Source organism: Ictidomys tridecemlineatus, chromosome 1 (assembly GCF_052094955.1).
Source record: "Ictidomys tridecemlineatus isolate mIctTri1 chromosome 1, mIctTri1.hap1, whole genome shotgun sequence".
Classification (NCBI taxonomy): domain Eukaryota; kingdom Metazoa; phylum Chordata; class Mammalia; order Rodentia; family Sciuridae; genus Ictidomys; species Ictidomys tridecemlineatus.
In genome coordinates this window covers 74,256,992-74,284,385 of record NC_135477.1, presented here as the reverse complement: position 1 = coordinate 74,284,385, position 27,394 = coordinate 74,256,992, and the positions used below count along the sequence as shown (strand labels likewise).

Genomic DNA, 27,394 nt, shown 5'->3' with positions numbered 1-27,394 from the left:
GGCTACAGTCAGGGACAAGGAACAGAGGCAATTTCAGAATTCTCTTCAGAGATTCACAAACTTAAGGAATTCAGTTTCTTTCATGGTTCCAGTGCTTCCTGCTGTTTGGTTCCCTGACACCTGCCTTACTCTTCGCATCCGCCCCACCCCCACCCCCAGTCCATCCAGGCAGGGCCTGATGGTTCAGTTGACTATCCCTGGTCACTCCCACTAGCCCTGCTCTCCAGAACAGCCTCTGACCTGCCAGCCCTGGGGGTTGTAAACATGAATTCCACCTAGGCCTTGAGGCTGAAAACCCTTCCCTGCGTACCCGAAACCCATCCAAGCCTGGAAAAACAGCTGAAGGCTAACCGATTTTGAAAGTGGGGTGGGGGGAAGCGGGGAAGTGGGCTGTACTGAGCTGATCAGGGTGAGCCCCGGGGCAAAAGGATTCTCTTCTGGGGTGATGGCCTTCCTGAGGCCCAGAAGGGCAGATGGGTGTGCAATACACTTGGAGTTATAGCCTGGAACTCACCTCCTGCTTGGTCCCCTTGGAAGTGGGGGATGGGAAGGGATCTTTTGCAAGCCCCTCCCAGCCTCGGCTTCCCCATCTCTGCATGCAGGTCGCCCACCCCAGAAAGGAGGCTTGAGGGGGAATCCCGAGCTCTGCCTCCACCCTCGGACACGCACTTCCCCCGACCTCCGAGAACGGTCCACTGCCACCAGGCAGTACTCCCACCGCTCCCCGCCGAACCCCACAAGACGCATGCGCGATGCAATCCGGCCCCCTAGACGCCGCTGCCCCCAGGAATCCCGCACCCCGTCCCGCCCCTACCTGGGGCCGCTGGCGAGCAACAGGCGGGCAGACGGCAAGGCGGCCGCGGGCAGGCGCGGCACCGGGAGAAGGCCCGCGCGGCCGGCATCAGGCCCATGGCGCGCCCGGGCGCGGCGGCGCGGCGGCGGCTGGAATGCCCGGCACGCGCGCAGGTAGCGTCTTGCCCGCTGCCCGCCCGCCCCGGCCAGCGCCACCCCGGGCTTCGACCCTGCGGCGAGGGAGGGCGCCCGGTCTGCGAGTGCCTGGTGTGCCACGCCTGGAGTCAGCCCGGCAAGATCTGCAGTTTCTAAACGCTGACCCCTTCTTCCTTGCGCACCGAGTTATTAAGCATCCAGGGAACGCAGTGACTCCCAGTGATCGGTCACTTCCTCTTTGCTCAGGACCTGCTTTGGGAGCACCCACTCAGGCTTCAGCCTGGGAGGCAGGTGTTACAGGTGGAGCAATCGAGGTCCAGAAAGGTTAGGCAACTGGTCTCAGACATACAGCCAGGAGGGTGATGCCGGCTTCAGTGGGCGGAAGCCCTGGGCACCAGGCTCCTGTCCAGAGGTCAGCACTGTGCCAGAGACAGTGATTTGGATTTAACCTACTTTTCTTCCTGAGTACCTCTGAGATGTATCAACATCCGCATTTTACAGAAGCAGCAGCTGAGGCTCAGGGAGGCTTTGTGATTTGCCTGAGGTCACATAGCTGATAGGTGACATATGTTCATTCACACCTCAGTTGTCTTTCTGCAAAGTCTACGTTCCTCTCAAGATAGGATTCTTAGAAGAACCCCACAATTTCCAACTTCCTATTTCCAAAGTGTGAGGACCTAGGAGAGTTTGGAGAGGGTAAAGACCAACGTGGGCACACAGCATCAGACCTAAACCAGGAGGGAAAGTGGACAGAGAAGCAAGGTTAGGGCTGTGTGACAACAGCCAGAAGAGACGGAGGTACCAGGGGGCTGTGGGCAGAATTCTCAAGGGAGGAACTCAGGGGAGCCCTGAGCCTGGAATAGGCTGGGGGCCCATCTTCAAGCTGGGTCATGCTTCTTGCTCTTACTTGGCAAAGCTTGAAGATGGGTCTAGGATGTCACTGCAGGCAAAATGTAAGGAGTGCTCCAAACCCCAGTCACCAAGGTAAATGTTTTTCTAGTTGTAGATGGACAATATCTTTCCTTATTTATTTATTTTTTCAGTAGTGCTGAGGATAGAACCCAGTGCCTCACATGTGCAAGGCAAGTGCTCTACCACTGAGCCAAAGCTCCAGCTCCCAAATAAATATTTGTAGGAATAAGAATTAATGCAGCTGGGTGAGGGGGCACATGCCTCTAACCCTAGCAACTCAGAAGGCTGAGGCAGAAGAATGGCAAGTTCCAGGCAAAAGTTCCTCAGCAAACCTGATGAGACTGTCTCAAAATAAAGTAAAAACGGCTGAGGGCAGGAGAGGAAGCTCAGCTGTAGAGCACCACAACCTAAAAAAGAAAGAAAGGAAGAAGGAGAGAGAGAAAAAAAGAAAGAAGATGGAAAAAATGTGAACAAATGATCAAATGCTAAATGAAGGCAGAATCAACCTCTTCATGTGAACCTTGAAATTGGCTCCCTCACCTGACCCTTATCCCACTCATATAGCCTTTTGTTTCAAATTTGGATATTTTGTTTATCATGATGTGGTCAGATGAGTAAAGGGCCCCCCAAGGTGTCCATGTCCTAATTCCTGAAAGTGGCTATGTTATCTTCCACAGGAAGAGATTGGCGGATGTGATGAGGTTAACGATGGAGAGGTCTTACTGCATTGTCTAGGTGCACTGTAGGGCCTTTCTAAAAAGGAAGAAGGAAATTGAACTACAGAACAAGAGAAGGTGACGACAGAAGCAGAGACCTGAGCTGTGAGGTCACAGGAGCAGTAAGGCCACAGACAAGCAACACTGAAAGTTACAGAAGGTACAAAGGGCAAGGGACAGATTGTCCCCTGCAGCCCTCAGAACCCGGATTTTAGCCTCAGAGGCCTCTGTTCTGACTTCTTTCTTCCGCCAAATTTATCAGAAAATAACTTTACGTTGTTTTAAGCTGATAAATTGGTGGCAAAGAGCGGCAACAAGAATCTAATACAATGTGGTTTTTTTTTTGCATTACTTTTCATTTATAAAAAATCACAATAAAATATTTATCATGATTATAGGGTTTGTTGAAGCCCCTTTAAATTCTGTGCCCAAAGACAAGGAGGCTCCTAGTCCCAGTCCTGATGCTAAGTGTGGGGGTGGAGGCTAAAGTCCTCCTAAGCCATGGAGGTGGGGGTGGGGCGATGCTCAATTTTTCTCTCTTCAGGTAAACAGGAAGGTGGGAAAGGCAGTTCATAGTGCCAGGGGACCCAAGTCAACGAATGTCCTGTCCTGAAAACCCTGGGGGTTCCTCCAGCCCAGAGACCCACTGGATCTAAGGGCCCTGTCCACACTGAAAAGAACTGTCCAAGGGCTCTATAGAGGTACTTACCTACTCCGGGGACAGGTAGGACCCTCTCATGTGTGTCGAGGGGCTCTAATTTGCTTTCTCCTCTCTGAGCCTCAGTTTCCCCTGCAACCCAGCCCAGGCTCCCCAGTGGATGGAAGTCTGCAGCTGCCGCCCATCCAGAAGGCGTACATGGGCACTGCCCTGAGGAGCCCCAGGTGAAGCCCTGGCCCTGCCACACCTGGCGCACATGGGGGTTGGTTCTAGGCTGTGGTAGCTGTTCTGGTGGATGCTCAGAGGGTGTCCTGGAATCAATCCCTTAGAGCATGGCTGGGGAGCTCAGGGCCTGAGGGTCTGTCCCCTCGCATGAACAACCTGATGACCAGTGACAACTTCAGCTTGGATGGTCCTCATCTCTGAAGCCTGGTTTGGGGCCCAGGACATCAGGAAAAGTCTCTGCCCTCAGTCTTAATTCCCCCTCCCCCATGAACACGGCGCGGTGGAGATTGCTGCGCTCTGAGGTCTGCCTGGAAGCAGCGTCCTAGGACAGGCTGCAACCAGAGGAGGTCGCTCCTGCTCCCTGCCCTCCAGTGTGCTGTCATGCAGTCACTGAACCCCAGTGTGAGCCTCTCTGCCCTCTCCAGTGTACATCAAACCCCGGACAAGAGCACCCAGCTCTGGGGCCACGGCTTCCTCCCTCTCCTGGATGTTTCTCTCCTCGGGGATCCAAGCTCACAGGCTCCTGGGGTCCTTGCGGGGAGAGCCTTGAGGAACACAGGGAAGGATGTCAGGGGTGCTGTGAACCAATCCCTACACCCAGAAGAGAATAAATCAGCTCTCTCTAAGCCTAGACAAGGTCCAAGACCTGGGAGGGCATCTCCTCACCTGGCACGTGAAACCCAAGGGCCTACGAGAATGGACAGTGAACCAGAACCAGGCTCAAGTACTGCTTCTGCTGGTTTAGTGAGGTGATGTCCAGGCTCCGGCCTGCTGGCCTGGCTGGTTGACATTCACAGAAACTGGACACCAGACTATCTTCTTGAGCCTCCAGCAGAGCTAGAATATGAAACAAACAGCACTGGGTAGAAGTGGTCCACTAGGAACTCCACCACAGCCATCCTGGCCTGGGGCCACTGACCTCTCACTCTGAATTTGATCGTACCTCCAGGGTTTCCACTTGGAGACGTCATTCCAAACATGATGACCACTATAACAGGGTTGCTTTGTGTCCCTCCAGGCTGACCAAGGCTGGAATTTTCCCCGTGTCAACTGTCCTGCCATATGGCCTCAGGGAGCTGCATTTGGCCCCCTTTCCCGCCTCTGTTGATGTCTGAGGAATCTGAGAGCAACAAAGTTGGCTCCTGGAAGAAAGTGCCCAGGGGCTCTGTGTGGGAGGACTCTGCACAGCCTGGCTTGGGCAGCATCCCTCTCAGGATCTCCCAAGACCTGCTCTCTGGGCTCTCCTCCTCCTCCCCAGCACAGAGCAGCCACTTTGAGCAGAGACACCCTTCCTCATCAAGGCCCCTGACCCCAGGATGGCCCTTTACCCCTGGACTGCCCCATTTACCCAGCTCTGTGCTGCTGTCTGCAAAGGTTGTGACAGCGGCTCCTGGGCTTTGATAGGCAAGGCCAGGGGGCCTATCAGTGGGACAGTTGCCACATCACTAGTTATCAAACGCTCCCCCTGACCCCACAAATTCCTGCGTCCAGCTGCCCACTGAGCGTCTCCATTGGTTTAATGACTCACAGACACCTCAAACTCAAACGTGTCCAAACAAAGCCAGGGTCTTGCTCTTCAACCCTCTCCACGCTGAGTTTCCTTCTTGCTGTCTCCGGGTACTGTCCGTCAGACGCCGTGAGTCAGTGCTCGCCTGCCCCCATCTCACACCCACATCCAGGGGATCTTATCAGTCCTACTCTCAAAAAGAGATTTGAAATCTGATCACTTTCACCGCTCACAACCACAGTGAGAACACACACCTCTTTTGCCTGGATTACTGCAAATATGCGTCCGGCTTCCTCTGGTACCTCTCTGGTCAGTAGCAGACACAATCTTAAACAGCATATCAGATCCCAACATTCCAAAGCTCTCCAGTACCCCTCTCCTCATGTTCCTCAAGAGTAGAAACCAAAGTCCTGACAGGGGCCCAGGAGGCCTCTGCCATTTAGTTCCCATCTGGTCCCTCCCTCCCTTCCTCCAGCCTAGCCACCTCTGTGATCGTTCCAGACCACATCAGATGTTCTGCCTCTGCCAGGGCTCTGGCCTCTGTCTGGCAGGCTTCCACCAGACGTCCTCCTGAGTCACTCTCTCACTTCTTGCAACACTTTGCTTGAACAATGAGACACCACCTCTTACCCACGAGGATGGCTACTATCAAAACACAAAAACTGGAAGAAACTAGAAGCCTCGTGCACAGCTGGTGGGGACATAAAACAATGCAGCCACTGTGGACAGTGGTAGGGCGGTCCCTCAAAAAACTATCCAGAGCAAAATGAACCCTAATATCATGTGTAATTAAAAAGAAGTAATAAACATTTATTTTAAAAATTCAACAGAAGTAGCAACCCCTCTTCTAGGTATACACTCAAAAGAATTAAAAGCAGGGACTAGAAGACATATCTGTACACTCATGTTCATGGCAGCATCAAGCCAAGTAGTCAAATGGTAGAAGCAACCCAGGAGACCAACAGACAAATGCATAAACAAACTAGTAGATAACATTTAATGCAATGTTATTCAGCCTTAAAAAGGAAGGAAATTCTGACATATGCTACAACATGGATGAACCTTAAGGGCATCAGACTAAAAGAAATAAGCCAGTCACAAAAGGAAAAATACTACATGATTCCACTTAAATGTGTAGTCACAGTCACAAGAGACAGAAAGCATAATGACAGTTGTCAAGAGTTGGTAGGAGGAACGAAGCAACTGGGAGTTACTGTGTTTTGTTTTTGGTACTAGGGATTGAGCCCAGGGGTGCTAAACCACATGCCCAGCACTCTCCCAGTCCTGCTAAGTTGCTAAGGCTGGCTTCGATCTTGCAATCTGCCTGCCTCATCCTCCTAATCTGCTGGGATTACAGGCATGCACCCCACACCCAGCAGGAGTTTTTGTTTAACAGGTACAGAGTTTCAGTTTGGGACGGTGAACTGTTCCGGGTTTGGATGGTAGTGATGGCTGCACAGCACTGTAAATGCACTTAACGGCATTGAACTGTACATTTAAACGTTGTTAAAATGGTATGTTTTATGTTGTGAATAATTTACCCCAATAAAAAAAATAAAATAGAAGATGCACAACAAGCTAAAAATTTAAAAAGGCCTGAACATCATTCTCTCATTAGGGCCCATCCTTGCCATTGTTTATTTAGATTTTCCCACAGCACTCACCATCTCCTAACAACAGAGCAGTCCTCAAAATGTGGTTCCCAGACCAGCATCCTCAGTGACACCAGAGAACATTAGCCACACAGACTCTAGGGTGGCACCCAGGTGAGTCAGCCAGTCAGGGAGTGGGGCCAGCAGTTGACTTTTATAAAAGCCTTTCTCTGGACGATTCTGATGCTAGTTAACCCTGGAGAACCACTGCTCCAACTTGCCATGGGATCTCCCTTCCTTGTTATTATCTCTCTGGGGGCAAAACTGGAACCTTGGTTTTCTTCCCTGGTGTGTGGCCTGCCTCTGTGTGGCAGATGCTCACCAAATGTTTGAGTGAATGAGGACTCTTTAGTCCTGAGAGAGGGCTGAGCACCGGGCACCACTTTTGCTCTTAATACTCGTGACACTCCTATAAAGATTAGATTCCCATTTTGTAAACAAGGACACCGTGCAATCTGGATGCATTTCGTTTTCTTGTCTAATTGCCCAGCTAGAATTCCCAGTACGATACTGACTGGATGTAGTGAAGGCAAGAGTCTTTGCCTTGTTTCTGATCTTAGAAGAAAAGCAATTCGTCTTCCTCTATGAAGTATGCGCTATCTGTGGGGATTTTGTAGATGCCCTTTATCAGGTTAAACTCCCTTTTATTCTGAGTGTACTGGCTTTTATCAAATGCTTTTTCTTTAAAAAAATTTTTTTTTGTAGTTGTAGATGGACAGCATGCCTTTATTTTATTTGTTTATTTTTATGTGGTGCTAGGGATTGAACCCCATGCCTCACATGTGCTAGGCAAGCGCTCTGTCTCTGAGCTATAACCCCAGCCCTCAAATGCTTTTTCTGAATCTACTGAGATTTTCATGTGATTTTTCTTTTTTTTTTTTTTGGTACCAGAGATTGAACGAGGTTTTTCCTTTTATTTTGAGGCACAGTCTCCCTAAGTTGCTCAGGGGCTCACTAAGTTGCTGGGGCTGTCTTTGAACTTGTGCTCCTCTTGCCTCAGCCTCCCAAGCCACTGGGGTGTTCATGTGATTTTTGTCCTTTATTCTACTGAGGTATTACGCTAATTGATTTTCAGATGCTTTAAGTCACTCTTCCATTCCTGGGGTAAATCTCACTTGGTCATGGTGTATAATTGTTTTACAGATTGCTGGATTCCATGTGTACAAGGTCCTTGCTTAGCATCTGGATGCCCATCTTAAGTGATAACCACCATTTTAAGGAAAAAGTTTTGCTTTCCCACCCAAGGTCCTTTCTGAGAAAGGTTCACCACTCCCTCAAACCAACCCAACCCTTAACAGCCCACATCAGGATCCACCCGGCTCTGATTCCTGAGCCTCTTCCATAAAAGTCCCAGAACTCAAGCCTGTTTTGCCTCTCTCTCCTATAGAGAGATGGCCTTTATTTGCCACCTCTGACAAATAAACTCGTGTGTATCTCTGCCAGTCTCCGTCTTTCATTTCTCACTTACCCACCTCTCGTTCCTCACTTTCCCTTCAGTGTGTTAGTGTTTGGTAGAGGACTTTCCCTCTGCCTCCTTGAGACAGATTGGCCCTCCAGCAATGCTTCTCTGTTCTGCTGCACTATCCACCTTTGGCAATGCTGTTTTGTATTCCAGATTATAACATACACAAAACCACTCTGTACTGGACTTCCCCTCCAGGTACTATTCCATTCCTCTTTCCCTTTATAGTAAATGGCTTGAAAAAGTTGGTGATGCTCACAATCCCATTCCCTGTACTGCCAGCACTCCAGCAAAGCCACCTTGTGTGACCAAGTCACCAGTGAGCATGCTCAGTGTGGGCCCTCCTCCAGGTGATCTATCAGCAGCGCCCATGCAGCCCCAGGGCTTCAGATTCTATCTGTGTGCCAGCAGGCCCCCCAGTTCTCCCTCCCACCTAGTCCTCTCTCCTGACCCCTACCCTTAAACGTAACTGCTTATTTGACTTTCAAACTTAACCATCTACTAAGGAGCCCAAACTAAGCCCCAATCTTCCTTCCAAACAACGGTCCTTCCTGTAATCCTGTTCATGGCCAATCCATCTTTCCCGTTGCTTAGATCAAAAGACTCTAGAATTACCAATGATTTCTCTCATTCAGTCTCTACAGACCATACTAGCCTGGCAAAGCTACCAGTTCTACCTTCAAAATAAACCACAATAGACTACGAATTCATTTATAGTTATCCTGCGGTTTCAAGAATTTGTTCCAGGAGCCCCCACAGAGAGCAAAGTCCACAGAAGCTCAAGTCCCTTATATAAAAATGGCATAGTGTTTGCAGAGAACCACACCATCTTCCCACATACTTTAGATCATTTCTAGATTACTTGTAATGCCTAATAAAATGCAAACGCTAAATAAATAGTTGTTATACTATATATTTTAGGAAGTAATGACAATAAAAAAGACTGTGTGTGTTCGAGACAGACACATTTTTTTTTTTCTCTCTCTCTCAAATGTGTGCAATCCCCGGTTGAACCTGCAGATCCAGATTCAGCTGTACTTCCTATCACCACCACAGTCCAGGGCACGCTGCCTTCACCTCTCACCTGCATCGTTGGGTGTGGAATTCCTAACTGGTCTCCAGGTTCTTCTCTGGCCCTCCCTTCACTTATTCTCAACACAGCAGCCAAAGGGATCTTGTCAGGCTCTGACACTTCTCTGTCCAAAATGCTGGGGTGCAATCGCTGTGCCATGATGACAAGTCCCCTTTCCCTCCCTGGCCACCCTCCTCTTCTCACCCCTTCATCCACTCTGCTCCAGTGACCTGGTCCCCTTGCTGCTCTTCAGTACGGACCCCTCTGCCCGTGCTGTTATCTCCTTTACTCGGACGGAGGTCATTAAACTCCAACCCTCACCCTCCACTACACTCAGCCCATCTGGTCTACAGACAGATTTGCTTAGTTTTCTTATCACCCATCTCCTCAACTAGAATCTGAGCGCCCAAGAGGACCCGTCTTGCTGCTCACAATATTGCCCCAACACTTAGAACATGTTTGAGAAAATAAAAGACTGGCTAATTGAGTGAGTGGATGAATGAATGAATGCACCTGAGACCTTCCAAGTAGGCCACCCCAGGGTGAGCCATCAGCAGTGACAGCTGCCTGCCTTGTGGGGACGGCCAGGCTTTCCAATCCGCAGCTCACGTGCTGCCTACTGGAGTCCGTCAGTGGTGGCTGCGGGGCCCCAGAGCAAACATGTCTGAAAGGGCTTGCTGATTCCCTTATGAAACAGCAGAGATGGACTGACCCTCTAAGCCTCCTTTCCAGGAGACCCAGGTTAACAACGGCTCTGCCAGGAAACCTTCCCAGGCTGACTGAGCCCACCTGCGAGCATCATGCTTGCCCAGACATGTCTGGCATTTGCAGGCTCCTGGCACTTCTTTGTTTCCTCTGTATTTCTGGTAGAAGGGAGATACAGTGCTTTTGATGACAGTCCCTGTTTAATGCCACAAATCAGTCCTTCAGCACAAAGCCTGGAGACAAATGGCGGGCCCCAAGGGAGTGGTGAGGCTGGGTTCTACCTGGGATTCTGCCAATGGTCCCCATCCCGAGCAAGAAGAGAGATGGATGTGTGGGTGGGGAACCAGGCCCACTGAGCTGAGCCACCAAGCACAGGCAGAAGTGTGTGAGGGTGTCCCTCTGGTTGCTGCTCGTGGACATGCTGCTGGGGATAACAAGCATGGTCTTTAAGGTCAGAACTGCCACCTGCCGGCTCCCTTACTGGCCATGTCATCTTTAACAAATTACTTAGACTCTTTGTTATTTCTTCTCTATTTTTCTTTTTATCTTTTAACATAGTGAAATATATGCACATCCAGAAAAGTACTTAAAGAATAAATATACAGATTAATATCATTATTGCAAAATGAACACCTGCATAACTCTACCCAAGTCAAGCAAAGAACATCCCAGAAACCATATTCCCCTCCCCCACTCTTAACCTCCTCCCTCCTCCCTACCATCCTGGGTTTTAAGGCTTTAAGGCATTTCTTTCTTTGCTTTGTATTTTTGTGATGAATTTTTGCTATGAATTCGATATAACTGGAATAATAAAGCATATTATTTTTTCGGTTTATCTGGCTTCCTGAGTTCCACATCGTTTTAAAAGATCGTGCATGTTGTTAGGTGGAGCAATTCTTTCACGTTGTAGAATTTCCCAAGTAGTTATTTATTTCCCATTGGAGTTACTTATTCATGGTACTGTTTCTGGGCATTTGGGTTAGTGTCAGGCTATTAAAGTATGATTGCCGGGAACATCTTATGTGTTCTGAGCACACCAGCTATTCCTGAAGCTGTACATACATTTCTACATAGGACATGCCTCCTAGTGGAACTTCTGGGTCCCCCTGCAGGCAACAGCATCAACTTTACCAGGTATGCCAAACAATTTCCCCAGTAATATAATGCAAGACTCTGTAGCCCTCTAACTTCATCACCACTTGGAACTTTCTTTTTCATTTAGTCATTCTGGTGGTGAGCAGATGAACTACGCTGGAGTTTAATTTGCATTTCTCTGATAATCAGTGTGGTTGCACACCACTGACCATGACCATGGTCATGACTGCTTTTTTTACAAAGTGCCCATTCAAGCCTCTTTCCGTGTTGCTTGTCTGTCTTTGCCTTATCGATTTATAAGAGGCTGGAAAGTGAGTCATTTGATGGGTCTACGTGTTGTAAACACCTTCTCTCAGACTATCTCTCTTTTTAGTCTCCTAATCTACCTTTTAAAGAATAAATGCTCTTGTTTTATGTAGAATAACTTATCAATCTTTTCCAAACATATTAGTGTTTGGGGTAATTTTTTTTTTTTTAACAATCTTTCTCCACCCAAGGTCTTGATGATGTCTTGCCTCCTGGTACTCTAAGGTGCCACCTATCATCAATCGAAGTCACACGGGATTCTGCTTCTAGGCTCTACCTGTTCCACAGGCTCACTTTCAACAACGCTGCACCAAAGGAAGCCGTTGGGAGGTTGTGGCAGTGTCTGGGTGGCTCCTGCCTTCCAGATATTGAACTGGAATTATAGGTCAAATCTGCTGCAACCATCAGGGTCAAGGAGGCCACAGCTGACAGTGTGATGCTATTTATGAAGTCCAGGAGAATAACTTAGCTTTCAACACCACACTAAGCCTTCTATGTGGGGGGTTTGTGGTTTAATGAAGGTGGTCAGGCAGGGCGTAACCAGGGGAGAGAGAGGAGGGCTGGGGTGACGGCTTAGCTTATGGAGCTTGCCAGATTTGGAGATGGGCTCTCAGCCCCCAGGGTGAGAGTCTGTTTCCGCCTGGAGTATGCACCTATGACACTGCAGGGAGAGGGGGGGGGGTGCTCCCAGCTTGTGTGTCAGGACCCAACCCAGTCCTGAGACTCCCCACATCCAGCAGGGAGTTGGTGCCCTCTTCCACCAGATCCCAGGGGATGGAGGCCCTATCCTGAAAGCTCTTTCCTGACTTTGCACGAATACCAACCTACACAGGCAACAGCCAGATAGCTTTCCTTCTCTTGTATAATATCCAGACCATAGGCATAACTCCGTCTCCATCTTCAGAACTTATTTGCAGATGGCCACTATGCACCAACCACCTCCTCCACTCCACCCCAGCATGTCCCCCTTACTTCTTGTCTCATGACTACCTTGACCTACTGTGGTCACTGTCATCTATCTGGTCCAGGGCCCAGACACCTCCCTCACCTCAGGCCCTCCCACTCTCCCTGTCTTCAGCCCCTGAGACACTTGGGCCTGCCCAGCTTAAACTCCCACCTGGGCCTTTGCATTTGCCATCCTTCTCCTGGTTCTCTCCTCCCTCCCCATGCTTCTTGTTCTCCCGGTCACTTTAGTAAGCCTTCCGGGCCACCCTAGCGACATTCCCTCTGCCCTCTCACTGAGCTTTTTTACTTTACTTCCTTGCACCTCTTGTTCCTGGACATCACCAGACACATACATTTGTTTACATCTGTCTTTCAAGGAGAATGGAGGGTGGGGAGGGAGGAGGTATGATCTGCTTTATTTACCACTGAATTCCTAGTGCCTGGAATAGAAGTAGTACTTTTAGGCACCCAAGAAATGCTTCTGAACAAAGGAAGAAGCAAGTTAGTGGCAATAGGTGCTTTCAGAGCAGGGATAGGGAGTGGGTTTGGGGGAGGACAGGGTCCCTGTATGGCTTCAGTAAGGCCCAGCGGAGCAGAAGGAAGCAGGACCAATGCATGGGGTATGACCCTGAGCAAGCACGCAGCCCGCCTCTGGCCTGTGCACAGACCACTTCGCACCCACCCAGCATTCAGGAGAAAACAGAGAGGTCAGTACACAAGGCCCGGGACTCTAGTTGGAGAATAGCCTATCTTTTGAAAAGTGGACCTGCTTTGCACACAGGTGAGAGGTGTGACTCAAAGGCCAGCAATACAGGGGCCGGGGTGCAGTCAGATGTGCAGCCAGCAAGTCCCAAGTGAGAGGGAACTTGGGGCTCGGGTGGGAGAGGGCAAGATTACCTGCAGGCAAGGGTTCTAGAGGGTGGGCATGCGAGCTACGGGCAGTACCTCCGCCAAGCGGGGCCAAGATGACCCGGCGGATGGCCTGCACCCAGTCCTCCATGTCACGCTGGGAGCTGGCCATGAGCAGGAGCGCCTCAGGGTTGGCTGGCACCTTCTCCCGCTCCCCGGCACCACCTGCAAGACAGGGAGACAAGGCTTATGCAGGGTCCGCATGTGGGACGACAGGGTGCCCACCCACTGCATGCTCTCCAGTCCTGACACCAACCTACACAGCCCTCCTTCATTTCCCAAGGAGAGCTTTCCAGAGCCTTCTGACTCCAGCCCTGCTTTTGGTTCATTTTCCAACCTATCTCCTTCACACCTCACCCATCTTTCCTTCTGGTTTTCTCTTTTCTCACTTTGTTTTTCTTATCAAAATAGAAATCATAAAAAGCATCTCAGATTGAGGTACAGTGGTACATGTCTGAATCCCCGTTACTCAGGAGACTGAGCCAGGAGGATTTAAAAAAAAAAAAAAAAGTTCAATCCCCAATATAGGAGGGAAAAAACAACAACAATGTACACAGGGCACTGTTAGGGGGGGAAATGCAGATTTTCAGCTGGTATTGGAGAAATTCAGTCCCCACAGTAGCCTCATCACGTGTTTTGTGAACATCACCTTTCCTTGCTTTAAATCCACATCACCGCATGGTTTTAACTTCAGCTCTGACCTGACAGCCTCCCCTCCCCATCCTGAAGATGAGACCAGATTCCCTGATTCTACCACTGTTACAGAGGATGGTTATTAAACCGGGAGGGAGCACAGACTTCTCTGTGTCCATCGCAGCTGGACACTGGACCCATATCTAAAGGCAAGAGGGCAGGAAACCTCGACCTCTTACGAACTGATCCTCCTGCCCCAGTGGCTCTCCTGGTTCTCAAATTTTCATGTGTAAATTACTTAATCTTTGAGATTATTCTGAACTTTATGGGCAATTTAAGGGACTCTGGGGGAGGCGGGTATGAATTGAACCCAGGGCCTCATACACGCCAGGTAAAAATCCTCTACCACTAATCATACCTCAGCCCCATCTAAAAAGTTTTAAGAACAAGTCTGCCTTTATACACCCCACTCTTCATATCCCTTAATATGTAATTCAGAATTACTTTCTTAAAGCCCCAATGCGTCAGACGCTAACCAGGACCATCTGCTAGTGAGTGTTAAGTCCCTGACACCCATATTCCCAAGGGAGTATAAAGGCAGTTGGGGAGCATCCTGAGACCCCGGCTGCTCCTCACTGGAGTTTGTGGCCCAGGGTGGGAACCCAGATGGGGAGAAGTGCTTCCTGAGCACAGAACATGTGCGTGTGTGCATGTGCCAACAGCAGAAGTTTTTCATTTTACAAGGTTCAATTTATCTTTTTTTTTTTTTTTTGGATTGGGTGTGCTTGAATGTATTGTGTTGTATCTGAGAAAAGTTTTACTTAACCCAAGGACATAAAAATTTTCTCCTAGTTTTTCGTTTAGAAGTTTCATAGTTTTAAGATTTCCATTTAGGCCGAAGAGTTAATTTTTCTACGTGCTATAAATTCATTCTGCTGTGTGCAGATGTTCCTGCACATGTTGGAAAGCCTATCTTCTGCTTGCTTGCCAGGTACCTACGTAGGTAACCCTGCTGCCTGCAAATAAAGACAGGTTGGATTTTACAAAGGACTTCTTCCTTTCCAGTTTGGGCACTTTGTATTTCATTCTAATTTCACAGATTGGAGCCTCAGATATCATGTTGAATAGAAGTGGCAAAAGCAAGAACCTTCTGATTCCTGATCTTTAGGCATTCAGACGTTCATCATTAAGTATATCCATGATAGGTTTTTCCAAGGATATATTTTATTAGGTTAAGGAAATTCCTTCCATCTAATTTGCAGAGAATTTTTATCAGGGACAGATCCTGGGGTTTGTCAAATGTCTTTTTTGCATCTATTGAAATGATCCTACTATGGATGAATTACTTAGTACAATCATTTCAATGGGTTTGCAGATGTTAAACCAACCCTGAATACCTGGGATAAATCCCACCACCCTGTTCACATATAGTTGGGTTTGATCTTTTTGAGACTTTTCTTCTCTTTCATGAGGGAAATGGGCCTGCGATTATCTTCTCCTGTAATGTCTTTGTCTGATTTTGTCATTGGGGTGATCCTGGCCTCACAGAATAACCTATTAAGGATTTCCCACTTTTCAATTGTTTTCAGAGAGTTTGTATAGAACTTCCATTATTTCTTCTTAAAGTATTTTGTAGAATTCACCAGTGCAGTCAGCTAGATCTGGAGCTTTCATTGTGGGGAGGTTTTTTGTTTTGTTTTTTTGTTTTTGATCTAGTTAGTGATACAGGACAGTAGAATGCATTTTGACACATCATACATAAATTTCTCGTTCTTCTGGTTGTACATGATATAGAATCACACAGGCTGTGTAATCACACATACACAGTGTAATAATGTCAGATTCGTTCTACTATACTTCCTACTCCCACACCTCTCCCCTCCCTTCACTCCCCTCTACCTAGTCCAAAATAACTCTATTCTTTCCTAGCCCCCACCTCTTATTGTGAATTAGCATCTGCATATTAGAGAAAACTTTCGGCCTTTGGTTTTTTGGGAGTGGCTTATTTCACTTAGCATGATGTTCTCCAGCTCCATCCATTTACTGGCAAATGCCATAATTTTATTCTTCTTTAAGGCTGAGTCATATTCCATTGTGTGTGTGCAGGGGGGGTTCACAATAAATTTCTATTTTTTTCAATATGTACAAAGTTCTTTATAATATTCCTTTAATACCCTCTTAACATTTGAAGAATCTTTAGTTACTAGACCTCTCACTGATATTGAGGATTGATCATTTATGTCTTCTCTCCTTTTCCCCTGATTAGTCTTACTGACTTTTATCAATCTTAAAAGCTAGCTTTTTTAAAATTTTGTCTATTGTTTTTCTGAGCTACTAAATGTTGTTGAAGGTTGGATGGTAGATATCTTAGGTTTATAGGCCAGATAGACTTTGTCACAACTTCTCCACTCTGGGGGGGGAGTAGCTAGTAGCTATTAGCCATATGTAAATACAAGGGCTTTGCTGCATTTGGGTAAAACTTAACTTACAAACACAGGCAGTACCTGCAGTTTGCCAGTCTGTATTCTATTTCACTGATTTCCACTCTGATCTGTAGTATTTTCCTCTGCTTGCCTTGGGTGTAACTTGTCCTTTTTCTAAATCTTTATGCATTTCCTGTTACAATTGTCTCCCCTAATTACTGCGTGGTGGGCATCCCCTAAGTATGCCGTGCTTTTATTTTAATTCAGCTCAAATACCTTCTAACTTTCCTTTGGATTTCTTATTTGTTCAATGGGTTATTTGGAAGTGCATTAGTTTCCAAATTTGGGGGGAATTTTCCAGAAATCTCTGTTTCTTTTTTTCTAATTTGGTTCCTTATGATGTTTGGCTTGAATCCTTTTATATCTATTAAAACCCGGTTTTGGCCCAGAGTACAGCCTATCTTTGTAGCCGCTCTGTGTGTACTGAGAAGAATTATTCTGCGGGGGCTGGAGAGAGTGATCTATAAATGTCACTTTGGTCTGGTTGGAGAGTTTTGTTCAAGTCTTCAATATTCTTACAATTTTTCTACTTGCTCTATCAATTATGAAAACAGGGTAATTGAAAGCTCCATTTTCTATTTGTCTATTTTTCCTTTTGCCTTTGTCAGTTTTTCTTTATATAGTTTGAAGCTCTGCTATTAGGAGCATAAATATTTAAGACTGTCATGTCCTCTTGGCAAATCCCCTTTACCGTTATGAAATGACCTTCTTATCCCTAGTAACAATCTTTGTCTCATATAAAGTCACTCCAGCTTTCTTTTGATTAGCGTCAGTATGATATCTTTTCCCATCTTTTTACTTTTAACTTATTTATGTCTTTATATTGTAAGTGCATTTCTTGTCAGGCTTATGGTTGGCTTTTGCTTTTCTGTACAATCTGACAAGCTCTATTTATAATGTGATTGTTGCTATGCTGAGGTTTAAGTCTGTCTTCTGTTTTCCATTGGTCCCATTTGTCCTTCTCTTCTTTACTTTTTTTTTCTTTTTTTTTTATGATTTCATTATATCTCCTTTGTTGGCTCATCAGTAAAAAAAAAAAAAAAAAAAATCTCTTTGTCCTGTTCAGAAGTGAAATTAATACTACCATATCTAAGGGTGTACTCTATGTGTAATACTGGACAATGTACTTAACATATACTGTCACACACAATCCTCATAAACACTTTAGCTTAGGAGTATTACTGAGAAGTTGAACATTTAGCTCACGAGCAAACAAGTGGAGGGGACAGGATGCAAACCCAGGTATGTTCACCCATAAACTTGTTCTCTATCATCAATGTAAATTTATGGCAATGGAGAGAAGTGCAAAGAAAATGAAATAAGTTATTAAAACAAACTTTGGTGGGACTGGGAATGTCATTCAGTGCTACAGTGTTTGTCTAGCATGCAAAATTTTCCACTGCATTCCACCCCTAGCACCATGAAAATAAACAAAATAAAACAAGCTTTGGGACTTTCTACAGCATTTGGTTATTTACACCTCCTTTTCTCTGTTACTTAGGAAGGGCTCATGTTAGCTTTAAAGAAAAAGGTTGTAACAGCAAGTATTTCAGAAAGAAAGATGAAGGTCTCTAGTTGCTGTTCCTGGACTTTCCTTTCACCAGTCCATGTGGTCACTAAGTCACCACCCCACCCACCCCACTACACACAGCTCAGGCCTCAGTACCCTATTAGACAGTGCTTAGAGCCCACCCTGGGTCGACCTCAGCTCCGCCACATGGAGCGCAGGGACTCAACCTCCCTAAGCATCAGAGTCACACTGCTGTAGGGAGAAGAAACGGGCTATTTCGTTAACTTAGCACCTGGGAGCTAGCAAGCACTCCTAAACATTCATTGTTATTATCATCTCAATTTAGTACCATTTGGAACAGGATCTCTCAGCCTTAACACTACTGACATTTGGGGCCAGATGGTTCTTTGTGGGGGCTGGGGACTGTCTTGTGCAATGGAGGATGTTTAGCAGCATCCCTAACCTCTACCCATTAGATGCCAGTAGCAGCCTCTCCTACTTCCCAGGTGTGACAATCACAATTTCCTCCACATAGTGCCAAATGTCTCCTAGAGGGCAAAACTGCCCCACTTAAGAACCACTGAAATGGAGCAATCAGATCTACACTGCCTGTGAGTCTAAATGACCGTCATAATCCTATAGTAGGCACACGTCATGTCCAAAAATGATCCCTACCTCTTCTGACCACCTAGTTCCTTCTTGTGCTCCCATCTCAGTACCAGGCCACGAGGTGCTGGAGGCAGAGAGCTGGACCCTGGACTCCTCCCTCCTCATGCACCCTGATTCACCGCGTCCTCTGGTGGGCTCATCCAATCTCAGGCTTTAAAGGCTGCCCCTGAGCTGATGACTTCCAGATTCACTGCTCCCCTTCCCTCCAGACCAATGTGGAGCCCATCTCCAGACCTGCCAGCACCCTCCTTCCTGGCTGAGGTAACACCATCTTCTAGTTACCCGAGTTGAGACCAGTCATGTCCTCAGCTCCCCTGTCTCTCACATCGTATCCATTTTCATCAGCAAATTCTATCAAAATCAAGTCACTTTTCATCTTTCTGCCAGTTTCCAGCCACCATGATGCCTCATCTGGAGGACTGGCACAGACTTGGGCTCCTTCCCTTGCCTCTTATGGTCTTTTTAATTTTTATTTATTTTTTTGCTACCAGGGATTGAACCCAGGGGCACCTAACCACTGAGTCACATCCCCAGTCTTCTTTTTATTTTACTTAGAGACAGGGTCTTGCTGAATTACTTAGGGCCTTGCTAAGTTGCTGAAGCTTAGCTTTGAACTCATGATCCTCCTGCCTTGGCCTCCTGAGCCACTGGGATTACAGGCGTGTGCCACTGCACCTGACACAGTCTATTCCCCCCCCAACTAGTGATACATAACAGTAGAATGCATTTTGACACATCATATATAAATGGAGTATAATTTCTCATTCTTCTGGTTGTAGAATGTAGAATGATATAGAATCACACAGTCGTGTAGTCACATATACACATAGGGTAATAATGTCAGATGCATTCTATTGTCCTTCCTACTCCCCCCACAGTCTATTCTTTTTTTTATTTTTAATATTTATTTTTTTTAGTTTTTGGAGGACACAACATCTTTGTTGGTATGTGGTGCTGAGGATCGAACCTGGGCCAAATGCATGCCAGGCGAGCGCGCTACCGCTTGAGCCACATCCCCAGCCCGCACAGTCTATTCTTGATAGGGCAGTTACAGTGCCCCCATTAAGACTCAAAACAGCTCCCACACCCCTGCCCAATATTCCCCAGGAGCCCCCATCTCAGCCAAATCCTTGCAATAATCTTCAAGCCTGCTCATCCCCTTGTCCGAGACTCAGCCTCCAGCTGCGTCTCTCTTGGTTTCTTGCCATTCCTCAAACACACCAGCTCGCCCTTGCTTCACGGGTCTTTCCACTGGGTCTCACCCTTGCTGTTCTCCCAGACCTAGAACAGTTTTCTCCCTCATCTCCTTCAGCTCTTTCCTAAAATATCCCCTTCTTGGGGACCCATTCCTGACCATCCTATCAAACTTCACCACACGTCACCCATCACACCCACACTCCTTTCCAGCTTTCGTTTTTTCCGCTGTATTTACTATAATTTATTAAACTATGTACGTTTACCACAACACGCTTACTTACACTGTTGGTGGCCTACCCTTACTTGTCTGTTCTACATGCAGCTCCAGCACAGTAGCAGAGCCTGGCATGGAAAGGCAAGACTGACAACAGCAGCAGCAAAAGAACCCAGGTGACTGTCACATAGGAAGCTGTCGGGAGCCATGTATGGGCGGCATGTGTGAGCTGTGTGCCTCTTAGCCCTACGAGGGGACAGGTCTGCCACTGCACACTGATTGGGCTGCCTGGTCTAAGTGCATCTCTCCCCTGGCTCTGCCTGTGATCCCATACAGCACCTGAGGTGGGTGTGACTGGCCAAGATGTCACTGTGCTGACTACAAGACTTGACCAAGCAAGACTCCACCTTTGAAACCTTATCCCCTGCCTTATTTGGTGAAGAACATTCTATCGAAACTCCTTTGTTGGTTGCTCTATAAAAACTAAGAGATTCTGGTGCTCGCTCTCTTTACCAGCTGACCCTCAAGGTCACAGAGCCGTCCTACCCTCCATATGGAAATTAATGCTGTGTCTTGTGCTTTTTCACCAGTTTCTTAGTTTAATGTTGCAGCCAGCTCTCTTGAACCCCGGTCACCCCGTCAGTGAGAGTCCCTGGTGAGAGGAAGCCCTCAGTGCCAAGCAGGCAGGATACTAGCAAACTGATGAGTGTGAGAAGTTTGAACACTCACAGTGTCTTAAAGGACGCGATGTTATTAGCTCCATTTCAAAGGAAAGGAAACTGAAGCCTAGTGACATTTAGAAACATGTCCAGGCTATAATTTGAACTGTTGATGTATATTACAGTGAACTAGGAACCCCAGACAGTCTGGCTCCCTCAGTCCACACCATGCTCTCCACTTCTACTTCTGGTTTATTCCAAGCACCCAATCCAGGTGGGAACTCTTTTTCCCAGCTGGGCTTGCTCCCCTCTGAGCTCCTAAACTTAAGAACTCCCTTTTATACAGAGTTCTGCTTTCTATCCAAGCAAGGTATTTTGCAAGGGAGCAAGCGGCTTCAAGATAGAGCAGATCTGCACAGTGGTCCCAGGACAGGAACTTTTTCATATGAAAATTTCTTAATAAGAAAAAGAAAGTAAATAATATGTGTGAAAGCATTCCGTAAACCACTGGAATATGGGCCACATGTTCCATGATGTTCAGATGAACTAATCAGTCTATACCTGACTTAGCTGTCCTCTACCAGGGTTTATGGAAAATGTTAAAAAACAAAACAAGAACACTTAAAAGTGGCAGTAGCAACAATGTATGATTTGTTCCAGTGCCTGCTGTCATTCTACTTACTGCCCAAGAGGGCAGGGAACCCCACAGCAGGATTCCCAGGGGTGAAGGCCAACTCTCAGGGATACACAGTGTACAGACCACTGTGGTCAAATGGAAATATAACATGCACTACATGAGCAATTTAAAATGTTTTAGTAGTTACATGGAAAAACTAAGAAGAAACAGATATAATTATTTGTTTGTTTATTAGTACTGGGGATTGAACCCAGGACTTCCCACAGGCTAAACATGTCCTCTCCCCATTACACCTCCAGGCCCAGGTATAACTATTTTTAATAATAAATTCCATTTATCCCAATATTTTCATAATACTATAATTAGCATAAGCATGCAATTAAAATTATTGAGTTTTAAAAATATATCTACACTAAGTCTTAAAAATCGGGTGTATATTTATCATTATAGCACCTCTGCATTTGGACTAGATAAATTTCATGTATAGCCCCACGTGAGACTGGAGGCTACAGTCCTGGACAGTTTTTGAGCAGGGTAGACTGGGGTGGTACAGAAAGGTATGCTAGCCTTTGAGGCCATTATTCTTCCTACCATATTCCCAGAGAAGTGTTGGGACTGGGGGAGAGGGACCCTCAAGCATCCTGGGACCTGTGTGGATGACCAGCTCTGGATAAGAACCAGTTGGAGGTGCCCACAGAGAATCCCCAGGATCGGCTTCCCCAGTCCATCCCTGAGAATGCGCGCCAGGCTGACCCCACCTGCAGGGCCTCCCTCCTTTGATTTCTCTTTATGGCTTGGAGCCAGCAGACACCTCTTGCCTTCAAGGGTTTCTCACTCTCCCCACCCCCATCCTGGTATTCCCATAGCATGTCTGTGAATCTGGCTGCCCACTTACCACGGGGCAGACGCCTAATCTTCTTCAGATGCTTGGCAGGGCTGAAGGGCATGATGCGAGAAGATGTGAGGCGTGGTGAGAGGAGAGAGGCTGGTGTGGCTGGGTCAGGAGGGCAGCCAGACCCAAGGGCAGGGGCAGGAGAGGTTCCGATGGGCGAGCTGCAGTCTCCAGTGCACTCTCCTGTGTGTGTGTGTGTGGGGGGGGGGGGTCAGGGCCTTTTGACTCTCCTGGGGACTTCTGCATTGCTCAGTGCCCAAAGGTGGGGAATGTCCAGGGCGGAGTGAGAAAGATCTGTCAGAATCCCCATGGGGCCCTCCTGTGGGTGCATGAACTGCTGGAGGGAAGCAGGAAGAAGGCACCATGGAAATCACACAGCAGGTCACTCTTCAGCCACCGGTGCACTCCCTACCCTGCACTTCCTCCCCTAGAAAGTGGTAAGTGTCCTGGGCTGAGTGGAGAATGTAAAACCAGGCTTCCGTCCATCCCATTTCCCCAGCACAAGGAAGGGGGTTGAGAAATGGGCTGAACCACTAGGGCTGCTGTCCCTCATAAGGTTGGCGGAGATGAAAGAATATCTCTGGAAGAAGCCAGATAAATGCATGTGCTGACTGGAACGAGGTCTTTAGCTCATAACGTAACCTTTCTGTTTCCATTTCCTCACCAATAAAAGGAGACCGACCCAGGATCTGTCTCGTGGGGTTATGGTGAAGACTGGATGAAGTCCGGGGCTGGGCATGGCACTTGCTCATGGTACACAGGTATACTCACACCCTCTCAGGGAGGCACTGTCTGCCTGGTATTGCAGACAGGAGGTCACCCACTGGGAAGTGGTACCTCCAGGATTTGAACTTAACTGTTTTGGATTCATCCCAAGAAATCAGCTGCCACCCTGATGGTGTTTGCCCCACTTCAGGACGAAGGGAACAGGAGCCAGCTCCCTTGCCCAGGCTGGCCTCCGACGTCATTGTCTCCACCTGGGCAGGGCGTCAGGAGCCTGCACCATGGAACAGCTCTGAAGATGCTTCCTGAAGGGCTGGGGCAGGGACAGGCACCAAGCTTTGGTCAGCAAGGACACGGCAGGAAGCCAGGCTTGTCTGATACACTCCTGTGCCCTCAGAAATCCCAGCTCCCTTGTTCTCTCTCTCAGGCTGACCCTCTTCCGGCTAGAATCTGTTCCCTCTCAGGTGCTCCAAAGCAACTCCTCCCCACCTTCCGGCTTCAACTCGAATGTCACTCAGAGAAACCTCCCTGAGAACCTTTGTCCCAGAACTGCCCCCTCCTGCCCGATTCCTTTAAGGCTGCTTGCCCTCTACAGAGATCACCCTGGTTGAAGAACAGCTTGTGTGTTTATATCCGTGGCTGTAGCACATCTCTGTTATAGGGATGTCCTTTTCCTGAAAGCAGACCTTCCCCCTCTTCTCCTAGTATCCTCAGGGACTAGTGGAATCCTGAAAAAGGGAGGGGGCTCCATGAATGGCAGCAGTCGTGTGGGGGCACCTGGAGGGCTCTGTGGTTGGACAGGCAATTTTTGTGATTAAAATACCCAACTTTTATGGAGTCCTTACTACCACAAGCTGGGCACCATTCTAAGAATTTGCAGGTTTTAGCTCTCGCTCCTCACAGCAACCCTTACATTGTGATACAATTACAACACTCATGTCCCAGATGAGAAAAAAGACACTCAAGAAGAGGTTGAAGTCCAAGGACCCATGACTAGTAACTGGCCCTGGTCAGTAAGGGGAAATTCCCGGCTGACTGGTCTCCTAAAGCACTGGCAACTCACACCCATTTTTGGGAGCTTGAGGATCTAACCCCCCAACCCCCAGGCAGTTGGTGGCCCTGGCTCCATCCTATGGTGCCTTCTGGTATTCGCATCCTTGTGGGATGAACCCAGCAACTTGCTTTTAGTGAATGGAAAATAGCAGAAAATGACAATGTCACTTTGTGGTGTGGTTACAAATAGTCTGTGACTTCTGTCTGGTATGTCCTCTCACTCTCTCGCTCACTGGCTCTGTGGAAGCCACTGCCATGCGGTGGGCTGTCCTGTATGGAGAACCATGTGGCAAGGAACCGAGAGCAGCTAGCAAGGGACCGCAGCACTCAGTTCCACGGCCCTCAAGGAACTGTCTCTTAACAAAGGCCACAGGATGGAGCCTCCAGCTCAGCGGGGCCTTCGGATGAGACCACAGCCACAGCTAACACCTGCATCAGCTTGGTGAGGACCATGCCCAGATTCCTGACCATGGGAACTCGAGATGGTAAACATTTGTGTTTTAAGATGGATTCCCTTGAAGCTAAGAAGGTATCCATCAAGAGAGCCTTCTTCATCAAGAGGAGTGTCCCGCACGGGGTGGTCATCTTGGGATCACATTGGGCCAGCAAGCAGAGCCTACAAGCCAAGGAGGGTAGACGAGGCAGAGGGGAAGCTAAAACCCTTGCTGGTAGTTCACTAACCCAGGATCTGCCACCTCTGGGTCCTAGGGTTATGAGAATATCTCCTTCGTTTTCATCCAATGAGTGGGGGTTTGTGTCCTGCAGCAGACAGCAGGTTGGTACAGAGACCCTGAGAGCCACAAGGCAGCCCTTTGCTGCTGCTAGAGCTTTTCCATAGTTGCCAGGGAGAGACAGTCTTGGTGGCTTGTTGGTCACAGTGGCAGACTTGCTGCTGGGTCTTCAGAGGAAACTTGAAAGGCACTTGACAAAATATAACACCCATTGGGATAAAAACTCTACATTAAATGAAACAGGTAGATCCTTCTTCTACAAAGATATGCCAAAGTCAAAAATGTGTTTTAGTGGAGAGACACTGGCAACGTTCCCAGGGAGGCCAAGGACAATCCACGCAGGTCCACTAATGGCCCCTGCTACTTAACATTTTCCCAGAAGTGTTCCCAAGTGTAAACTGGACAAGAGAAGGAATGTAAGATACACCATCAGGCTAGGAGGATGTGGTGGTGCTATTATTATTTTTCAGATTATCTGTTTACATGTGTGGAAAAGCTCAGTCAATTAACTAAAAAACCAATACAAGCAATAAAAGAATCCAGTGTTAGGCAGTTGCAAAATCAATACACGGAAATCACAAGCTTTTTGTAAATCAGAGGCAACAGAAATGCATGCTTTGTATGTAATTTGTAAAGTGAGAGAGATGTCAATTCCTAAGCTAGTCTATAAATTTAACATAATAAAATACTGGTAGCATTTCTTTTTTAACCATGTAAGTTGAACTATTTTAAAGTTCACGGGCAAATTGGATTTTTGAAAAAAGGGTACAATTATGAAGTTGAACCAGTTCTACCAATTATGGATTCAGAGAACAGAGCCACACTAATTAAAACAACCTGGTTTTGATGATATGACCTAAGAGAGACTCAAATATATATGGAAGTCTGGGGTATGATTCAGGAGTTATTTCAAAAGCAATGAGTACAACGTGAGATACTTAATAAATGGGAAGGGGATGGCTGAACCAGAGGAAAATCAGGTTGAATCCTTACGTCGAACCTTACCCAAATAAATAAACAGATAATATGAATTCACAACAGATCAAAGATTTAAAAAACTGGAACCCTGCAGCTGGTTTACAGCTCCCCAGTGGTGGGAGGTGCTGGCAACTGGAGGTGAGAACTTGGGTAGAGGGGGTGAGGAAAGCAGGCAGATTTCTACCCTGTTGGTGTAGGTAGATTATGGTACAATCTCTTTGGGGGATAATTTTATAACTATCAAATTTTAAGATGACCCAGCAATCTAATCCTAGGAGTTTGTGATTTAGATGAACTTTCACATGTGCCTAAGGAGATAGCAAGAATAGACTGGAAACCACTTAACCACCCATAGCTATAGTTTGGGTCTAGAATGTCCCCTAATGGCCTCTGTGTTAAAGGACTGGTCCTCAGCTTGGTGCTACCTCTTAAAGGTAGTAGAACCTTTAACAGGTGGAGTTCAACGGAAGGTCCTAGTTCACTTAGGACATGCCTTGAAGAGGACTCTGGGAAATCTAGCCCCTTCCTATCTCTCCTTGATTCCATGTAGTAAGCAGATTCCTCTGCACATACTCCTGGCCATAATGTGCTACCACCCTGCCATAGGCTCAAAAGCAACCGGGCCAACCAACGAAGAAAAATTATGAAGTTTCTCTAAAACTAAGAAAAAGAAACCTTTCCTCTTTTTGAGTTGATTATCTCAAGTATTTTGTTACAGTAATACAAAGTTGACTAACATATCTGTCCAGGACTAACACAGTCCCTAAGTGTCTGCTAGGGATTGATTCCAAAACCACCTCAGATACAAAATCCTCAGATGCTCAGGTCTCTTACATAAAATGACATATACAGTATTTGCATAGAACCTTTGCACATCTTTCCATGTACTTTAAATAATTTCTAAATTACCTGTAATACCTAAAACAATGTAAATGTTATTCAAATAGTCGTTACACTGTATTGTTTAGGGAATAGTGACAAGAAAAATATCTGCCTATGTTCTAACAGGCATAATTTATTTTTCTGAATATTTTTAGTCTCCAGCTGGTTGAATCCACAGATGCAGAATCCAATGAAGAGCCGACTGTGCCAGTTAAAGAAATTTTATATGAACCTCCTCTAAATAGAAAGCAGGGAAACTGTATGAAGTGGTATGGAATGATATATTATTATATGGAAGAAGTAAACTATTGTGAAGGACAGGCTGCCATTTGCATGAGAGTAACCTATATACACAGGTGCCTAGGTATGCATGCCTGATGCCTGTAATAACAAGCAGGACATGGGACCTGGGCTTACCCCAGGAGGAGGGGGTTAGGGCAGAAGCAGATGAAGAGAGACTGACTTCTCACTTAGAGACTCTCTCAAGGGTCCCTACATGGCTTTATGAGGACACATGACTTTCTGGAATAAAGATTGTGTTTCTCTTCATCATTTAGAGAGGCAGATGCTGATGTGTCTGGCCCTGGAGAAGTCAGTCCTGCCAGGCCTGGTGGTGCACACCTGTAATTCCAAAAACTCAGGAGGCTGAGGTAGGAGGATCACAAGGTCGAGGCCAGCCTGGGTGGGCAACTTGGCAAAATCCTGTCTCAAATTTTAAAAAGAATAAAAAGGACTGGGGATATAGCTCCATGGTAAAATGCCCCTGGGTGCAATCCCTAGTATCACCAAAAAAAGAGAAGAAAAGTTCAGGTCTGCCCTTTGAGAACTTTTATTAAAAAAAAAAAAAAAAAAAAAATCCAAAGTCCTCCACATGGTTTTCACTCCAAGTTCCCCTTCAGCCAGCCCATCATCGTAGTTGGGTTTCATTTCTTCAAATTGGTGTCTCCCTGGGAATCTTCTTTTTGGGTCCTGGGGATGTTGGGGTTTTCAGGGAATTCATGTGACCGTGCCCCAGGCAGTA

General features: G+C 47.0%; 1 protein-coding gene across 8 annotated transcripts in view; it reads right to left on the bottom strand.

The window, feature by feature from the left end:
* The window catches only part of Arhgap22 (Rho GTPase activating protein 22), a 191,130-nt gene that overhangs the window by 20,691 nt on the left and 143,045 nt on the right, over positions 1 to 27,394 (bottom strand). For 5 of the 8 annotated variants that reach the window (XM_040272604.2, XM_078042610.1, XM_040272603.2 and 2 more), the window contains one exon: positions 13,101 to 13,277. In XM_040272604.2, the coding sequence (XP_040128538.2) occupies positions 13,101 to 13,277 (177 nt within the window). Of the gene's footprint in view, positions 1 to 814; positions 956 to 13,100; positions 13,278 to 27,394 lie in introns of those variants that run through there. The other 3 variants (XM_078042601.1, XM_040272610.2, XM_040272611.2) reach the window with 2 other exon arrangements.